This window comes from Camelus ferus, chromosome 9 (genome assembly GCF_009834535.1).
Source record: "Camelus ferus isolate YT-003-E chromosome 9, BCGSAC_Cfer_1.0, whole genome shotgun sequence".
NCBI lineage: Eukaryota > Metazoa > Chordata > Mammalia > Artiodactyla > Camelidae > Camelus > Camelus ferus.
The window spans coordinates 77801912-77820279 of record NC_045704.1 but is presented as its reverse complement, the minus strand read 5'-3'; the positions used below and the strand labels follow the sequence as shown (position 1 = coordinate 77820279).

Sequence of the window (18368 nt, the reverse complement as noted above, 5' to 3'; positions counted from 1 at the left end):
TGGGTAGCGAGTAAGCAGCCCCATTCTCTCTACCATATGCCCTTTTCCCTCTCTTCCTTCCTTCCTTTCTTTCCTTCTTCCTTCCTTCCTCCCTTCCTCCCTTCACCAAACTTTTATTGAAGATCCACTGATACCACAAGGTCTGAAGGACTCAAAGATGAATCAGATTTGGTCCCTGATCTCCAGGGGAAGAAATTCAGTATGGGGGAAACCCATTTGTAAAGCAGACAATAATGAAGTGATTAAGTGCTAATAACAGAATTATGTACAAAGAGATGAGCCAACATAAAGGAGCAATGCTAACAGCTCCCTGGTGCAGCGGCCACTGGAAGAGCTGGAGGAAATACTTCTTATGTTTCCAAGAAGGGGCAACAGCCTGAACAAAAATTCCTTGCCAGGACCTGCCTGCTGATGGAGGAGTGTACTTTGAGGCTCTGAAGCCCTATAATCTGGAGTCTCAACATGGGGAGAGCTTCCTACTTTTTTGCCTCTAATCTCTAGCTCTAAGATGCAAGTGAATCTAGAAGGAAGAGACTTTTAGGAGATCAGCCCCTCAAAAGGATGGGGCAATCATTATCTTATTCCAGAGAACTCCAGTATTGGCATGCTATCCTCCTATGTCAGAATCCAGCAGATCATTCCCTTAGTTACAGGAACACTTAAGTCTTTGCCCTTTGTCATATTGAGCTCTTAATTGGCTTGACCCATCACACTGCTAGATATAAATGCTATAATCCCTAGACTAAGTCGGTTTCCGGCTGGGGTAGGGAGTCTCAGGCAAGAGAGGCAGAGTACAAGAACTTAGAGCCTGCTCCCTCACCCAGCTCCAGAGAGACCAGCTTTTTAGGAGGACTACAAGACTGATACTTGATCCCAATTTACTGTTTCCTTATCTTCCATCTCACAGATAGGAAACCCTAAACAAGAAGTTTAAGGGCCGGAGGAAGAAGCCAAGGAGGAGACGGCAGAAAGATGGGGAGTGGAGCCAGTGCTGAGGACAAAGAATTGGCCAAGAGGTCCAAGGAGCTAGAAAAGAAGCTGCAGGAGGATGCTGACAAGGAAGCCAAGACCGTCAAGCTGCTATTGCTGGGTGAGCAAGATGGGAAGATGAGCCAGTGAAGGAGAAGGTACTGCTCCTTCCTGCTTATCCTGGATGGTAGGTGGGTTCTAGCCCATTGCATGGGGAGGAGGGATGGCAGGTCATTTTCTCTCTTCCTATCCAGTCTCGGGCTAGGGGATCAGGAGCTCTAGGACCCAGCACAGCCACCCCAACAAGATGTAGAATGCCAAAGCTACTCTGGAATTGTTCTGCTCTTCCTTGAATCAGGAATAGTACAAGGGCCAGGATGGACCTACCTATCTCCATATCTAACCAAACCTAACACCTTATGGCTTAGCAAAAACCATGAACTCTGGACTTGCAGATACCTAACGAATCTGCAGTCAGAGAACTCTGAGTCAAGGACTCAGACGTCCTACCATATAATCAGTGTCATGCAGTCCCAGAGATAGGCCCACTGGTTCTCACCACGTATACTGGTTCCTCCTCCTTGCTTTCAGTAAAATAGCTGTAAAATTATTAGAGTTTTTATAAAATAGAGAGTCTTTACAGCAGTCCCTTCCTGGCTTTCTCTTCAGTAGCTACTTCTAAAGCCCCTGCCAGATGGGAGGCTCATCAGCTTGATGATCTCCTAAGTAGATCACAGGTTTGTGCTGAAAAAAGAAAAGCACCTCAGTCAGTCAGAAATTGATCATGGCTGTAAATAGAACCAAGACAATAGAATTTAGGACATCTGGCTTAGAAAAAACACCCACAGTAGGGCAGAGGTAGGCTAGCTGGAGTAGGTAGGGTCCTTGTAGCAGGAGACTGGCTGGCTGGGCTGGGTTTCCAAGCTCATGTGGAGCATGAGAACTAGCTGCCCAGGCTAAGGCACCTCCTTTATCTTAGCTGATCTGTGGCATGGCCCTAAGGACACACTGAAGGAACATACTGAAGGGGCATAAGCTCGACCCAGACTCCAAGGAGCCCAGGAGGCTACAAAGGAGAAAGAGATGGCCAGGCGACTGAAAGATCTTTTAAGCCTAAGCAGCTTTCTTCTACATTCAGGATAAGAAGCTTAGAGGGAACAAGCACAGGATAAGGGGGAGGGGGTTAAGGTATCAGGCGTAGTATAGACTAAGGGGTTGAAGGGTATGAGTTAGGGAGAGTGGAGAGTGAATGAGGATATTGGGACATTTTAGTCAATAAAGCAAAATTTCATCATTCAAGATGATAAAAGACAGTATTTCAGTGAAGTGATACAGCTCTCTCCAATCCTGCCCCAAGAGGAAAAATCCTGCCTCCTGAGTAAAAACAGGCAAAGAATAGAAATGTATTAAAGGAATTCCCCTGAATCAGTGGTTCTCCATCAGATTTTGCACACCCCCACCCCGAGACACCTGGAAATGTCTGAGACATTTTTAGTTGTCACAACTGTAAGAGTGGAGTGCTGCTGGCCTCCAGTGGGCAGAGGACAGGGATGCCGCTAAACATACTACAAAGCCCAGCACAGCCCTCCACACAAACAAATCATCCAGCCCAACATGTCAACAGTGCAGAGGCTGAGGAACTCTGCTCCATATACAGATTGAATGGCACTTGAGCTCAAGGCTGGCAGAAACTAAGAGTGGCAGTCACCCCAGTGTGTTCTCTCCTAATAAGGCTTCCAAGCAAACAGTGGCTTAGACATCTCACAGGCCATCTACTGAAGGGTTGGGGAGAATTGGTGGAAATCTGAAGCATAAGCATTTCTCCCTGCAGGTGCTGGGGAGTCAGGAAAGAGCACTATCGTCAAACAGATGAAGTGAGTAGGAACAAAGCCCCAAAGGACTGAGGTAGGGTGAAGACTCCGGTAGAGCCAGCAGTGGCATGGAGGATAAAGGGCTCTTTAGCCTTAAGGAACCTGGATGTAAAGGGTATATAGCACTTTATTCCCAGTGCCCCTCATCTGCATGTCCCGTGTCCCATGTCCCTTACTCTTCACTTTGGGACAGCAGTAGGAATAGAGAGATTGGGTTCTTATGACCCTTTAAATCCTCCCAGATTCCCAATCCCTTAGGTCTGGTTTCTCAGGTCCAACTAAGGGCTGGGTGTCTGCTCCTTACAGGATTATTCATCAGGATGGCTATTCGCCAGAAGAATGCCTGGAGTACAAGGCCATCATCTATGGGAACGTGCTGCAGTCCATCCTGGCTATCATCCGGGCCATGTCCACACTGGGCATTGACTATGCTGAACCAGGCTGTGTGGTATGTGATTAACGTGTGTGGTTAAGGGTGGAAGGAAAGGCTAATGAGAAGAAACAAACCAGTGGTCAACAAGCTGAGGAAACATGGGTCAGAAAAAATTTTATGTAACTAAAATCCTGCTGAGCCTTGAATCTTTTTACTTCAGTCCTAGAGAAGCATGCAATTTCTACCTTTATAATAAATGTTCATAAAAATCTGCTCTCTGCTTCCTCTGCCTTTTTATCTTATTTTACCACTTAAATTGCTCCCCTTGGTTTCCTTGCCCTGGATGTGAAATTTTTATAAGCTGAATCCCTAGTTCCAGTATTGGCCTTTTCCTAGATTTGAATCATTGAAATAGCAAAGGTGACAGGTTCCTGTCTACCATCTTGTCCATTTCATGGTCAATCTGGTCTTTAAACTTCCAATCTCCCTACAGCAGAGGATCCACATTCTGTGGCAGGACACTTGTTTTTGGACTAAGGATGGAAGATGAAAACATCACAGAGGAAGCCCCTGGGACCTCTGCTCTCCACTACACATCCCAGGGCTTGATGTATTGCCACACTCTACATCTCAAAAATTAATCAGTATTTTCTTACATAGAATCTTCACTGGACAATGTCCCTACCTTAGGCTTTGATAGCAATGCAAAATGCTTTTTTTCCACCAATATTCCCAAAAGCCTGATGGAAAGCCATTACTCCCATGTAATTCTCAGCCTGGTTTGTCTTACAGGATGATGGGCGACAACTCAATAACCTGGCTGACTCCATTGAGGAGGGCACCATGCCTCCTGAGCTGGTGGAAGTCATCAAGAAGTTGTGGAAAGATGGCGGGGTGCAAGCCTGTTTTGACAGAGCTGCAGAGTACCAGCTCAATGACTCAGCATCTTAGTAAGACTGATTGGAGAAGGGGTAGGATGAGGTATCAGCAACCTTCTAGGAGAGCTTGCAGCCAGCCTAAAATTTCAGACACTGAAAGCTGGAGACCCAAAGATTGAATTCAGTCTATATACCTGTTTTGTCAGGCTTGAGCACTGTTTTACTATGCTCTGAATTTAATGGCTTTACATTAGGACATTTGCCACAGGTCCCACCAGTCTGCATTGCTTTACACTGCTTCGCTGCAACTTACAAAGCTGAAGAGTCAAAATTCAAAACGGTGCTCTGTTTAACAGCCCTCCTCCCCTGTCCTCTTAAGTCAAACACAGAGCCTCTCCTTTCAGAACCATAAACACTAATTCAGCACTGCAGTTTTGCTACACTCTCTCCTAGGAGGCATATGATTCATGATGGCCCTTTTAGGGCTGAAATTTTTTAGCTGGTAACCCAGGCTCTACTGGATGCCAGGACATGGGACACACAACTGTCAGGGCAGACCAAAGGAAGCTGGTCAGGTATTATAGAGCATCAACTGTGCAAAGCTGGTCCCCCAAAAGATAAAGTATACAGAGTTTACCAATCCTACCTCAAACAGCATGGTATCACAGATGGGCATGAACTTTGGAGTCAAACACACCTGGGTTTTTAGCTCCTGTTCTGTCACCTAATCTTGTAACGAGGTTGTCATTCACTATACGAAGCACTCACTCACTCAGGCCCAGGCTCTGCTCAGTGCATTAGGTATACCTTCTCATTTAATCTGCTCATTAAGCCTTTACAGTAGATAGTATTTTTTTACTAGTCCTATTTTTAGATGAAAACTGAGGTTCAGAGAAGTAAATTAGCTTGTTCAAAGTCATACAGATAAATGGAAGAGGCTGGACTTAAACCCAGGTCTCTCTGACCACAAAATTGAATGTTTTTCATAACACATCACAATGCCTCTTGGCCTGGACAAGTTATTTAACTCTTCTGGACTTTTCCTTCATCTGTAAAATGGGAGATGAAACTTGAAGCTTCATGAGGTTAAATGAGAATTTAAATGTGAAAATGCCTGGCACATAGCAGGCACTTGTTAATTTTCCTTCCTTCCCTCCTCTGTCATCTTACTTCATATCTGCCTTCCATTTTTAAAAAAATTTTAATGGTAACTGTCAAACATAAAAGCAGAATAATACAATCAATCACCTGGCTTCAACTGTTATCAACTGATGGCCACTCTTGTTTCATTTTATCTCTATCCCCCACTGGATTATTTTGAACCCCAGATATATTACTTTGTCCTAAAAATTTAATTATGTATCTCTAAAAAATAAAGATTCTTTAAAAAAGAAATCACAACATAATCATCACACCTAAATATTTAACAATTCCTTAATGTCATCAAATACCCAAGTCACTGTTCATTCATGTTTCCCCAGTTATCTCAAATGTTTTTCCCTCAGCTTGATTCATGATATAAACAAGGTCCATGCATCACACTGATTTATGTCTCACATGTCCCTAAAATCTTTTTGAATGTACTCCTGCTTCTTGATAGAAATTTTGGCACTCATTTAAACCACCAAATCTCATTCAAGGGTCTAGAAAACCTTGCAGTCAGAAAAAACACAAGGAAAAGTTATCTGACTTGACTTAAATGGGACAGAACCCCTGCCTCAAATGTCCATCAGCCCATCCCACACTTACTTTTGTAAGGACACAAGAAAAATAACCCTAGATTTAACAATATGCATTCTAGTCCTGGTTCTAGCATCAAGTTAATTATATGACTTTGGGTAAGGCCCTTCACCTTTCTTGACCTTGGCTGTGGAAAATTTAATGTCATCAATGCCAATCACTTTTCTCTAGCTACCTGAATCAGTTGGACCGAATTACAGCCCCCAACTACCTTCCTAATGAGCAAGATGTGCTACGATCCAGAGTCAAAACCACAGGCATCATCGAGACCAAGTTTTCTGTCAAAGACTTGAACTTCAGGTGAGTACATGGTTTCCTAGGAGGCAACCGATACACATATGGTTTCCCTACGGGCATCTCAGATACCAAAAAAGGGCACAGGCATGCTTCTTGGCCTTCACTAAAGCCCAATCTGAATTACTCCTACTTCTCCTTTCCTCTCCACTTCCCATCTTACTGCTAACTGGCCCCAAAGTGGCCACCTCTCTGGGGTAAACACCAAGTGCATGTGGGTCATAAATTGAGCACACTTTTGAAAACAGCTGTTTCTTCTCTCAGAATGTTTGATGTGGGAGGACAGAGATCAGAGAGAAAGAAGTGGATCCACTGCTTTGAGGGAGTCACCTGCATCATTTTCTGTGCAGCCCTCAGTGCCTATGATATGGTGCTGGTGGAAGATGACGAAGTGGTGAGTAGCCTTTGCACCAGGCACCTTTGATAGACAGTTCCTGCATGACCCTTCCTCAAAGCTTTGTGTCACTCCAATGCCCCAGTTTGGGTGATTTCAGCTAACACTTATGGCCTAGCAGTCTTCTAGTAGATCAATCAATGTCTCAGGCAAATAATTTTAGAAAAACCCTTCTTCTGTAGGTTCTAGGTTAGCACTTTAGAGCTCCAGGTTTACTGAGTGCTTGATTTCAGATTAAACATCCAAATATCACTTGGATATCATATCAAAAAGCTCGTAAGAGAAACTGAGGGACAGGTGATCATTAACTTGGCAAAGCAAAGGAGTTACACTTAGTATTCTCCCAGGCTGCCTATGGAAGTAAAGGGTAGGAGATGCAAATGATAGAGCAGAAAAAACTATGTACGATGTGTTATCTTTATGCAACACGCTGGAACGGTTGAACTACTAACCTTATGCAGAAACCTAAATATATACTCAGTATCAACAAGACTAAGGAGAGGCTGGCAAACCAGGTTTCTCACATGCCACTTAAATTGGCAGCTGGACAACTACCTGAGGGTGGTTCTCTTGATCCTGTAGGGTTTTACAAGATGAGAGCTCTGCAGGACAAGTGTCAGCCCAGACAGGTACCTTCCAAGTTTAACACAAAGGATGTCAAAGGCATGGAAACCGCCACTTCACATAAGCATCCAAAAACGGAGGCCCACAGTTTATTGACAGAAGACAAAGCTCCTATCCTCCCATCCCCTGCTCCAGTTCTTCTCCCTTCTCCTGAGTAGTTCAAGTTCACATTAGAGCACTCTGAATATCTTGCGGCCAAAATGTGTAACAGGGCCATTCATTTTTCAAGGTCTCTTCCAACTTAAACCTTGAAGTCTATGAGGTCTTAAAAGGTTTTGCAGGAGTACTAGCAATGAGAAAAGGCTACAAATTAGTTTTATTAGGTGAAAAGACTGAGTCCAAGTCAGCTAAGAGCACACAAGACCCTAAAGGCCTGCTGCCTAAGGGTAGGTAGGTCTGGGTCACTGGGTAACCCCTGCACTCTGCGAATTATAGCCCCACTTCTCACTCAAAGTGGCCATCAGAGAAGGAAATAAGCCAGAAGTGCTCGTGGTGCGGCATTAGGAAATTCTTTAGCCCTTACCATTTGGCACCAGGGCCAAAGAATCCTTATTATGTTCCTGCCCAAACTGATATCTGGGACTCTATAACAGAAGCCTATCAAAATCATCCTGGAGATGTAAACGGGCACATGTTAACTCGGGCCCAGTTTCAACTCTCAATCAGCAGCTCTTATGGATATCAAAGTCCTTAGCTGTGCCCTGGCTGCCAAAGATCTGCGTAACATTTTTTGTACACCTGTATGCCAGCTACTATCGTGGACACTACACATACATGATCTCATTTAACTTTCATATTAAGCCCATGAGATAAGGAAACTGAGACTCAGAAAAGCTCAATAATTTCCCCCAAACCACACAGCTATGATATGAAGAGGAAGTCAGACCTCTTTGGCTCTACTCCACCACACTGAAAAGAGACAAGCTGTTGCCTATCTTTCTCTTTACGTTTGGAACACTAGTCTCTTCAAGGGGAACAAGAACAGTAAGTAGACAGATGTCCCATAAGCCCAACCTGATATCTCTGATGGTGTTTCCTCTTACTAGAATCGTATGCATGAATCATTGCACCTGTTCAACAGCATATGTAACCACAAGTTCTTTGCGGCTACTTCTATTGTCCTCTTTCTCAATAAGAAGGATCTCTTTGAGGAAAAAATCAAGAAAGTCCATCTCAGCATTTGTTTTCCAGAGTATGATGGTAAGTGCTAAGGGCTGGAGATAAACGGTTATTCTTTCTTAGTAATGACTGGTGATTACCTCTTCCTATACCAAGGAGACACAAAGGAACTTGTCTTTAAGAGTTGTGTTAAGCGTAACTCCTTCACTTTGCCGAGTTGATGATCCCTTGTCCCTTTAATACTCAGTTTCTCTTGTGAGCTTTGTGATGTCCAAGTGATGTTTGGATGTCTAACCTGAGAAACATGGGCATTCAGCTAGAGGTTTAAATTCAGATGTCTCTGGAATACAGCAGACATTAGATGCACGAGAGTCACTGACTGTTAAAATGATATCTGCTAGAAACCAAAGGTGGGAGACAGAGACACCTCTCTCCTCAATTTCTTTGCTCAACTGGGAAACACTGGAGTGTAATAAAGGAGAGGACCCGCCCTCCAAAAATAAGCCCCCAACCACAACCATTTAACGTATTTTGAGGATCAAGTCAGTCACTTAAAAAGTAAGTGAGCAACTAAGAAGGGCTAATTCATCTCACTTCTTTGCTTTTTTTTGTTAAAAACAGGGAACAACTCTTATGAGGATGCAGGGAATTATATCAAGAGTCAGTTCCTTGACCTCAACATGAGAAAAGATGTCAAAGAGATCTACAGTCACATGACCTGTGCTACAGACACACAGAATGTCAAATTTGTATTTGATGCAGTTACAGATATTATCATCAAAGAAAACCTCAAGGACTGCGGACTCTTCTAATTCTCACCATTCCTCAGTTATACATTCTATAAACAGGCTTGGAATCTGGGTGATTTCAAGCAGAAAATTTTAGGTCACTAAACCATGACATGAAGAATGAATGTATTCTCCCTTGGAGAAGGAGTACGTATGACTGCAACTGTGTCTCATACGCTCTTTTAAAAGTGGGATAGCTAGTGCAGTTCAAAGAACGCAAGGCCAGGAGTCAGAAGACCCAGGTTACAGTACTGGTTCTGCAACTTACTACAAAAATGTAAATATTTCACTTCCATAAAATGAAGTTACTTCTCTACTACTTCACAGGGTTAGTCTAATGACCACAAACATAACTGAAGGAAGAGAAGGCACATAAAAGCTATATGGTTAGAGTCACAGAAAAGAGATCCCACATAAAAGCTGCCATTTATGAAATTCAATACCAGGTTTTTACATGAATTATCTAAGCAAAAGAGCAGATCTTCCCTGCAGTCTGCAAAAAAGAAAAAAAATTAATTAAAATAAAACTTCAATAAACCTACCACCCCTTTTTACTAACACGCCTTTATGTGCCTTAGCTCAGAGATCTGGATCACTGGATAGAAGATGTGAGTTTGTTAGTTTCTAAGGCACACATCCAAAAATGATCATCTTTATTAATCACAGATTACCCCTCTGCTCCCAAACTGCCAAAAAGACTGTGTTCCCTATATCTCTATAAGCTGAGTATCTCTCAGCTGTACAAGACACTTTCTGAATAAACTTGGAGGACATCAACAAACTCCCATTTGAAATATTAATGATTTTATTGCTGCCACTGCTCTATCATAGAATTTAGAACAAGTGAGCAATCCTGAGATTGTCATTTCAACTGCTGTTTCAGGAGAACAAAAAAGGCATGTAATTTTGCTTTAAGCACTGAAAATCTTTGCAGTTAAGCCATGTGATGCTTGGCTGAAAACAACATCTCCCCAAACAGGCCAACAATTAAATTATTCTTTGAACTCCTTTGAGGGGAAACAAAGCTTGTATTTATCTTGACTGGAGGTGGTGAAGTCAAGTATAGATTTAGCATTTACAATTACTAGTGAGGAAAGCTCTTGGCATCCAAGATTTAGTATATAAAAGAAAGTGTCAATTAAAATGGAAATCTGCTCCTTGCCAGAAACACACATTCACACTTAGGCTACTACTAGCAATATTGATACTGTAGAGCCATATGAGCTTGAAATACACTGAAGAATAAATTTGCAGCTGTTAAAATTTGATTCATTTAATAGTCTTTCTGATTCCTTGAAAATAAATCAACTTGGGAAAGTTACCAGAGAAATAAGAAAAACTACTCTGCCTAATGTCGATTAAAAAACATAAGTCAAAGGAAAAAAACCTGGGCAAGACTTCCTGCACCCAAGAGCTGTTCAGGGACTATTGTAAAGGGCATGCCCCAGTGATCACTAACCTATTTGCTTTAACTCAAAATAGAGGGGCTCTGAGTCTTTTTGGTGTCATGGATCCCTCTGGCAGTCTGATGAAACCTATGGATCTCGTCTCAGAATATTTTTAAACGCATAAAGTAAAATTCAGAGTATTACAAAGGAAACCAACATACTCAATCCAGTTCTATCTTTGAAGCTCTGAAGCCCCAGGTTGAGAATCTTTGCTACAGCTATAATCTTGTCTATTCGGCGCCCAAATGTAATTTTTCCCATTTATTCCACTTTCAAGTAGGGTAGCCCCACCTCCCCCCAAATCATACCAGACTGTTTGCTTCTTTTAACTTTTCCTTAATCTTTGACTCTAGGCAGGAGTTGGTTATAGGCCAAACTATAAAAGCCCAACCCAGACTCCTCGGTTATTTATGATCAATTAGGAACTGCCAGATAGTACTAGCATGAAAACAGAGCCAGGGGACAGGTCTTTGGTAGAACAATGTCTAGCAGAATAAAACAGGTTGTATTTTAGTTTTCTTTTTCTCTGGTAGACATCCCAATTTTTAAGTGGTTATAAACAAATCTACACAAGCCACCCCACATGCACTTTGCAAAAAGTATTTTGGAGGCTGGACAGGCAAGTAGCAGTACTTAAAAGCAAGTTCTACAACTGCTTTACTGAAGTTAGGATGTGGTTATTCACCTAACAACGTTTTACCATCTTACAATGTTTTCAAGCTAAAACTCTTCTTTAGCTCTCGAACCTAAAAATCTACAAAGAATAAAAATTTGGGGCCTTGGTCATTCATTCACCTGTTGCTTAGAACAAAGTCAAAATAATTTTCTGAAGCTCTTAGCCAATGCTGGACTCTTCTCTGAGTAAAGGTAAGAGGACTTCCCCCTCCAAGTGTTCTGGATAGGCTTCCCAAAAAGGCATTAATGCTTGCCCCAGCTTAAATGTTTGTCAGGCCCAGAGATAATTCCCAGACTTCACACTATCAGAGCTAGAGAAAAACTGCATTGGTACTTCTCCTACACAATTGGCTTATTTTTATCTCGTGGACATTTTGATTATGTGCATGAAAAATTCTTTGCATAAAATAGCTGCTAGAAAGCTTAAAACCAAATCAAGCCATATACCCACTCTGCGGTCTGTATCTGTCTTCTTTTGCTTCATTTTAAATTTACACTATACCGCTGAATTTTATGAGTCAGCAGAAATTCTTTTTTGAAACAAGATAGGTCAGAAACATATTCAACCCTATTTTCATGTCCTGCAATCTCAATTCTTAGAATAAGGCTAGAAGAAAATTAAAAATATTCCAGGTCCATCATTAGCACATTTATAGATAAGAAACTGAGGCCAAGGAAGATGGAGTGTCTTCATCAAGATCACAGTGCTAGAAGTCACAGATCTACAACTCCAAAACAGGTCTTCTGAATCCACAGCCAGTGGTCTTTCTATAGACACCACGCTACAAACAGCCCACCATACACTATGAAGTCAAAGTCAATTTTCTCATTCTCCTAAGGTGCTTCTACTCCCAAATTCTTGGTTATTTTAAAATTACTTCATCTCCAAATCACAGATATTTAACAAAGTCATCTCCAAACTAAATAAAATTGGCCTCAAAATGGAATGTGACACTAGCATAAAACAGTAAAAATATAAATAGCTTTAAATTTGTTTGTTGAAGGTATAACTTCCTGCTCTCATCCTTAGAGGGCAGACTGTAATACACTTCCCATGCACTGCATGATTAGACAATGACAGTAAGCCAAAGGTAAATTAGGTTCCATTCCATGTAAATCTGATGAGTTGCTTTTCTTTTATATAGCATGATTCCACTTATAGGAGGTATCTAAAGTAATCAAATCTATAAAGACAGAAAGAAGAATGATGGTCACCAGGGCCTGGAAGGCGAAGGGAATGGGGAGTTATTGTTTAATGGGTACAGAGTTTCAGCTGGAGGAGATGAAAAAAATTTCTAGAGATGGATGGTGGTGACAGTTGTGCAATAATGTGAAGTACTTACTACTACTGAACTATATACTTAAAAATGGTTAAAATGACGAATTTTGTGTTATATATCTTTTACCACAATAAAAAAATGGAAAAATATATTTGGAAATGTGCTTTTATGTTTCTGTGGATTAAAAGATAAAAGCAGCACAAAAGTGCAGTCTTCAAAGCAATATAAAAGACACATTTACTTATAACAGTTCCTACTCTGATAAAAAAAAAAATTCACTTACATGTACCCCAAATAACCCAAATCAGGGTGGCCCCATCCCCACGGTAAAAAAAAATAACAGCATTCAAAACCCATTCTATACTTGGAGATGTGCCGAAGACCAAAGTGTGCCGGCCGTGCTGGGTGGAGAAGGTGGTGAAGGGCGAAGAGCTCTGACCTTCCACTGCCCTCTCTACCCGGCACAGCCCCCGGAGCACAGATTCCAGGAGGCCTACGGTGTTGGGCCAGGGCTGCAAATGTGCCAGAGCCTCTGGGGTTCCTGCCAGGTCAAAGCGTGAAGACGTCTCTGTGAGGTCAGACAGGCACACTGCAGGTTGCAGGAGAGAACTTTTCTGCCTTTTGGCCATAGAAAAGTAACCACTAGTTTGACTAGAAAATAAAGAACTGGATTTAAATGTAAAACAAAGACCTTTTCCCCCTGCTTCACAAAATATAGAGCAATTTGCAGCTGAACTTCATTTCAGGTCTTCAAAATGAATATGGGAAAAGTGATGCTGAGAAAAGACAGCCAGCTACAACGAATACATCTGTTGGTATTGTCTTAGGAGATTACTTTTTTTTTTTTTTTGCAGTGGGTATATTCTTGATTATCATAAAGAATACTTACAAAACACTTAAATATGTTACTTCTATTTGATCAGAACAATAGAACATGATAGGTGGAAGGAATAATTTAGTCCATCTTAAGGTAACAGAAGAGGGATGTGAGACTGAAAAGATTTCACAGCTAGCTGGAAGAGGGGGAAAGACCAGAACCCAGCATGCCAAACAACTCTCCAACCTCATAAGATGCTGAGAGGTCTCAGGCCCTTTATCCTACATAAGCAAGGATGAATAGTTAGAAAACAGGTAATTTCTTGTGATTTGTTATGTATACTGGGAATCTGTCTTAAAATGTTTGGATAACAAACGAATATGGCAAGGTGGGGTGGGGACTACAGGATAGGAGATAGATAAACCAGGTTCTACATAATTTAATACTCCAGCTTCAAAGATCTTACAGCTTAGTGAATGCTGATAAATTGAGATGGTGCATCCTAGCAGTATATTTACTAATATTTGCTTATTTCTGCTACCATTTCACTCCCTCTAGATTTCAGGAAGAAAAAACATACACCACTGCGCATAAAAGCACTTCCATACCATGTTTGACTCCTCAATCATTCGCTTTACCTACCCCTTCCCAAGCCCTCTCAGAAAGACTTTAATTCTATAGTTTAGAGCTAGCTAGCTTTGCTCTTTATCTACCAACTGTAAATAATTATTCATGTTATTACATAGTTACCTTTGTCAAGATTTTATCTTTACTGGTGTGTCTTTCAATTTTTACTGAATAAATAAATGGAGTGAAATAAGTATTTGAAAACCTCAAGTTTCCTGTTTTGTCTAGACTTTGTTTAAAAACTAAATACTCCGTATCTAAAATGTAAGAACATTCTTTGACCAAACTGTCCTCGTACTAATTTTTTGGGTGAAAGGCACTTTAAGTTAGGTACAAAAGGTGCTTTGTACTTTATTGGCAAAAAATAACTCAGTGGCTCACTAGTGATTTTAAGGTTGCCTACTATTTGTGCTGATCTTTAATATTGTCTATTCAGCTGTTGCCAAATGTTGGCCCAGGTTAGTTGCAGGAGAACCACCTGAGGAATTTATTTTAAAAATATGTATTCCCAAAACCCAGCTGAGACATCTTATTTGAGTAGAGTTTAGCCAGAGAATCTGTATATGTTAATCTTATACCTCAGGTATCTACTGCTACATAATATTTCATATTATCTCTTATTCCTGAGAAGACTTGTCCAGCCCTAATTTGTTCTGAAGTATGCTTTCCTCAGCAGAACTTCACAAAAGGTTACTTAAAACCTAAACAAAGGTAAAGGAACAAGGATCTTGACCATCCTGGAAGTTAGTTCTCCAGTACACCTCACTTAAATCTTTTACTTCCTGATAGCTAATATCAAGACCAACTTTCAGTTACAGGCCTCTAAGCAACCTTGGTTTCTCTTGGGCTTGGATGGTCACAGTTATGTGAAGAGCTGCAGCTGTTTCAGGGCAGATCTCTGATTTGAACTCTGAAGCCTAAAATAGAACATAAAAATTACCTGGCAGTATAGGGAAATTGAGATTAATTTTGCTCTTAAAGTCAGTATCACATATGAAAGATTTCACAAGTAGTAAGAGTAAAGGGAATTAGTAATATTTTAGGTTTATATCAATGAGTAGAGTAGGACTGTTGTTTTTTTAACATTTGAAAGGGAAAAAAAGTCAACTAAAGGAGATTTTTTTTTAACTGGATGAGAGACTAACTTACATGTAACTGTCAATATAGCAAGGAGCTCTGCAGCAGGAAACTCCAGAACTATGCTAAGCTAATGGATAAATATGTAAAGCAACTAGTCAGGTCAGGCAAACAGTGTCCAAAGAAAGTCACGGCTACAAATCAGAGAACAGAGACCAGGGTATAAGAATATAAGGTGGGCAAATAAACTAGAAGAACCAGCAGTTATTTTTAAATAGTCCAAAAGGTGCATGTAACAAAACACAAATAGAATACATAATAGAGAATAAAAAATAAACGAGGCAAGAAAAGAGTTTTTAAAAATTTGGTCCATCTATTCTTAGAATGCAGCACCTTATGAAAAACAATCCATCAGTATGATACACTGAGCTAGAGGTTTAGAATTCAAACTGTTCAAGATGAAAAAGTCATCTCAAGATCCACTTATGAATAACTGTAAAAGTTCTTGGAATTTTCATGCCAGGAGGTGAAATCTGCTACAAGAATGAAAGCATAAGGTTAGAGAAGACTGGCCATTAAGGAGCAGAATACTTCCTCTTTATACATAGCCTAGTGTAAAGACCAGGGTTTTAATCAGGTAGAGAAGATGTGACTATTGACAAAGCTATTGTTGCAGTCCTTCCTGCTGGGGTCTATTTACTGTTCTTTATTTGTTAAAACTTAATTTTCTTAAATGTGCTGATTTCTTAGATGGTCCAAAGCCTGGCCACCTGAATTCTGAAACATGATCCATCACAAATCTCCAGTACTCTCCACTGAAAAGACACAAGGCAACTTTTACATTTCTTTGATTACAAATATCAACCGTTTTCCTCCAGGCTAGTCAATACGATGTTTCATCCCTACATTATGGCTCTGCTATAAGAAAAGACCTTTTATTTCAAAATACAATAGTGATTTGTAAGGCTCATGATTAGAATTATTTTTCAAAATTATCGAACGCCAGCCTATCAGCCAAGAGTCAATCTCTGAGATGGATCCAGGAGATTTTAACTTAAGGCATATCTGAAAACCACTGACTGAAATTGTGTCCCTGTGTCATCAAGGAATGTGCATTTAGCTAAATTATTTGGGATGGTGGGTTAGGAGGTGATCTTCCTGTAAACACAAGACAAATGTAAATGGTGTAGAGGCAAAAAAGTGGACATCTGTGTTCAAATGAAAATACAAAATGCATTTCAAAGTAAAATTAATTTTTTTGGATTATCTCTTATTTTGGGTTATCAACAACACCAGCCTATTAGCCTGGACTAGAGAAAGACTACAGTCAAAACAACATTCCACTAGTTCTCATTTCCAGATGATCCTACATTACAGAATACAATGAGAAAAAGATATACTCAAAACGAACAAGTAAGAACTATCAACCCTATTTACATTGTGGGCAGAAGTCAATCACCAATTGAAGCTGATAACTTTCTTTCTTTTAGATCCAGTTTCCCAATATTAAAAAAAATGTTTTTGTTAGATAATACAATTATACCGTCTGCATAGTTATATTTTTCCCCAAAAAGGAAAAAAAAAACCTATCAATAAAGGCACTGAAGTGCTGTGGCTTGCTTTCTGAACCAGCTTTGATGACCACCAACCTTTTTTTTAAAAACTAATGAAAGGTCACATCAAAAGATGAAATGGAATCCAATCCAAAAAGATTGGATCTCAAAAGGCACTGCTTAACTGATCTGGAATGCTCAACATGCATTCTCTTCATTTGCCTTCCTCCAATGGACCATTCAGTATTTGATGACATTTGCTGTACATTGTACAAAAGGACCTGTAGGCTGAGTTGAGTAAAGCTCTCTACACAACCAAAATGTAAATCTGGAAAATGGGTTATGACTACAGATCACTTACACAGATATGACATAAGACCTTCAGTCAGGCCGAGATTCAACAATACTATTACACCGAAAAGACTAGACCTTAGGAACCCTTCTACCTAAACCCATTCTCAGACAAAGGCCAAAGCACACTCAGCAGGGGCAAAAAAAAATTAAAATTAAAAAAAAACAGAAGAAAATATTTCCAGAAAGGACTAGTTACAAACAGGAACAAACCTGGACTCTTTACTCACCATTTTAATACTGCTGCCAACTATAACAGATTAAAATCTGTACACACGGCAAAGTGGAAAAAAGTCCCAAAATCAATAGTTTCAGCAAAAGAAGGTACTGACTAAGGATCACTACAATTAACATTGCTACAATGAAAACAATGGCAAACAGGGATTTGGCACCACATTGACAAAGTAAAAGCATGCACTGTTAATACACTTTAGATGTTTCCCAACAGAAAAGGTCATGGAAGATGGAAAACAAGGGGCATCTTTTACAAAACTCCCTATAACTGAGACAAACAAGCAAGATTCAAAGTGGTCAATTTAGCAGATACGTAGCAGCAAAGTCACTAGTTCTGTTTCAAATTTTGTAATTTGCATTTCTAATTGACAGCTGCCCTGGGTGCAGCTGTATCTGAGAAGTTGACTTTATCATACTGTATAGCATTTATCTAGTAATTTGGTAATCAGCTTAAACCAGGTCAACCTTTAACCGTAAGTTTAAAAAAAAAAACATAAGTTTAAAAAAAAAAAAAAAGAGAGAGCTAGAATCCTATTACAGAACTCTTCAATGTAATTACTATTTAGAAACCATAATGGTACTTGGAACAGGATAGTGACATAAATTTCATCCAAAAAAGCTGTAGAGCCCCAATAATTGTAAAGAATTAAGTAATTATGGAAATACTATATTCTGACCATACCAAGAGTTAAAAACAAACAGTTCCTACTAAGAGGAATATTTTCAAGATGATCTGGTCACATCATGTGCATAGTTAAGATTGTTTGTGTTTTAATAAAGATTCTTTTGCAAAGAAATAAAATTTAGTGAAGTTATTCTTCCCTTGATGAAAAAAAAAACTTTAAAAATGAACTACTGGTGGTTTGTTAAGAAGGGAAAAAAAAATAAGCTACATATTGAAGTTCTGGAATGCAGCACCTCAACTTCACATCTGCCCTAAACATTTGTGATTGTGAAATCCAAGTGATGTATTGATGACTGAATCATACTTTACAGTTGTTCCAATTCCAATGTCTGACTTTAGCATCTCGTGTCAATTAAGAGTTCCCTAATACAGAAGATTGTGCTAAAGAGTGCTAAGATTCTGCATGCTGCTGCCATTCCCTGGTCCCGTTCATGCTTGCAGCTGCCCAATGAGACAGCAAAAGAAGTCTGGTCTCAACACTCCACACTGTAATAACTAGAAAAGAAGAACATCTGTAATTAGAAAAAGTTTACAAAGTCAAGAGACATCACTACAGCACTCTAAATAAACT

At 40.1% G+C, this 18368-nt stretch overlaps 2 protein-coding genes across 2 annotated transcripts in view; one reads left to right on the top strand and one right to left on the bottom strand.

The window, feature by feature from the left end:
* Positions 1-972: 972 nt before the first annotated feature.
* Positions 973-9074, top strand: GNAT2 (G protein subunit alpha transducin 2). Its single transcript, XM_006179956.3, has 8 exons — positions 973-1090; positions 2801-2843; positions 3147-3288; positions 4006-4163; positions 6003-6131; positions 6390-6519; positions 8190-8343; positions 8884-9074. The coding sequence occupies exons 1-8, from the start codon at positions 973-975 to the stop codon at positions 9072-9074; spliced, it is 1065 nt and encodes a 354-aa protein (XP_006180018.1).
* Positions 9075-16210: 7136 nt separating this feature from the next.
* The window catches only part of GNAI3 (G protein subunit alpha i3), a 38320-nt gene continuing 36162 nt past the window's right edge, over positions 16211-18368 (bottom strand). The window contains exon 9 of the mRNA XM_006179955.3: positions 16211-18292. The gene's annotated coding sequence lies outside the window, so the exon portion shown is untranslated. The remainder of the gene's footprint in view (positions 18293-18368) is intronic.

Bases quoted from the DNA above. Each gene is read 5' to 3' on its own strand.
- GNAT2 (XM_006179956.3), top strand. From the start codon at position 973: ATGGGGAGTGGAGCCAGTGCTGAGGACAAAGAATTGGCCAAGAGGTCC. The intron at 6,132-6,389 runs GTGAGTACATGG...TTCTTCTCTCAG, and splicing joins GTCAAAGACTTGAACTTCAG to AATGTTTGATGTGGGAGGAC. The intron at 8,344-8,883 runs GTAAGTGCTAAG...TGTTAAAAACAG, and splicing joins TTGTTTTCCAGAGTATGATG to GGAACAACTCTTATGAGGAT.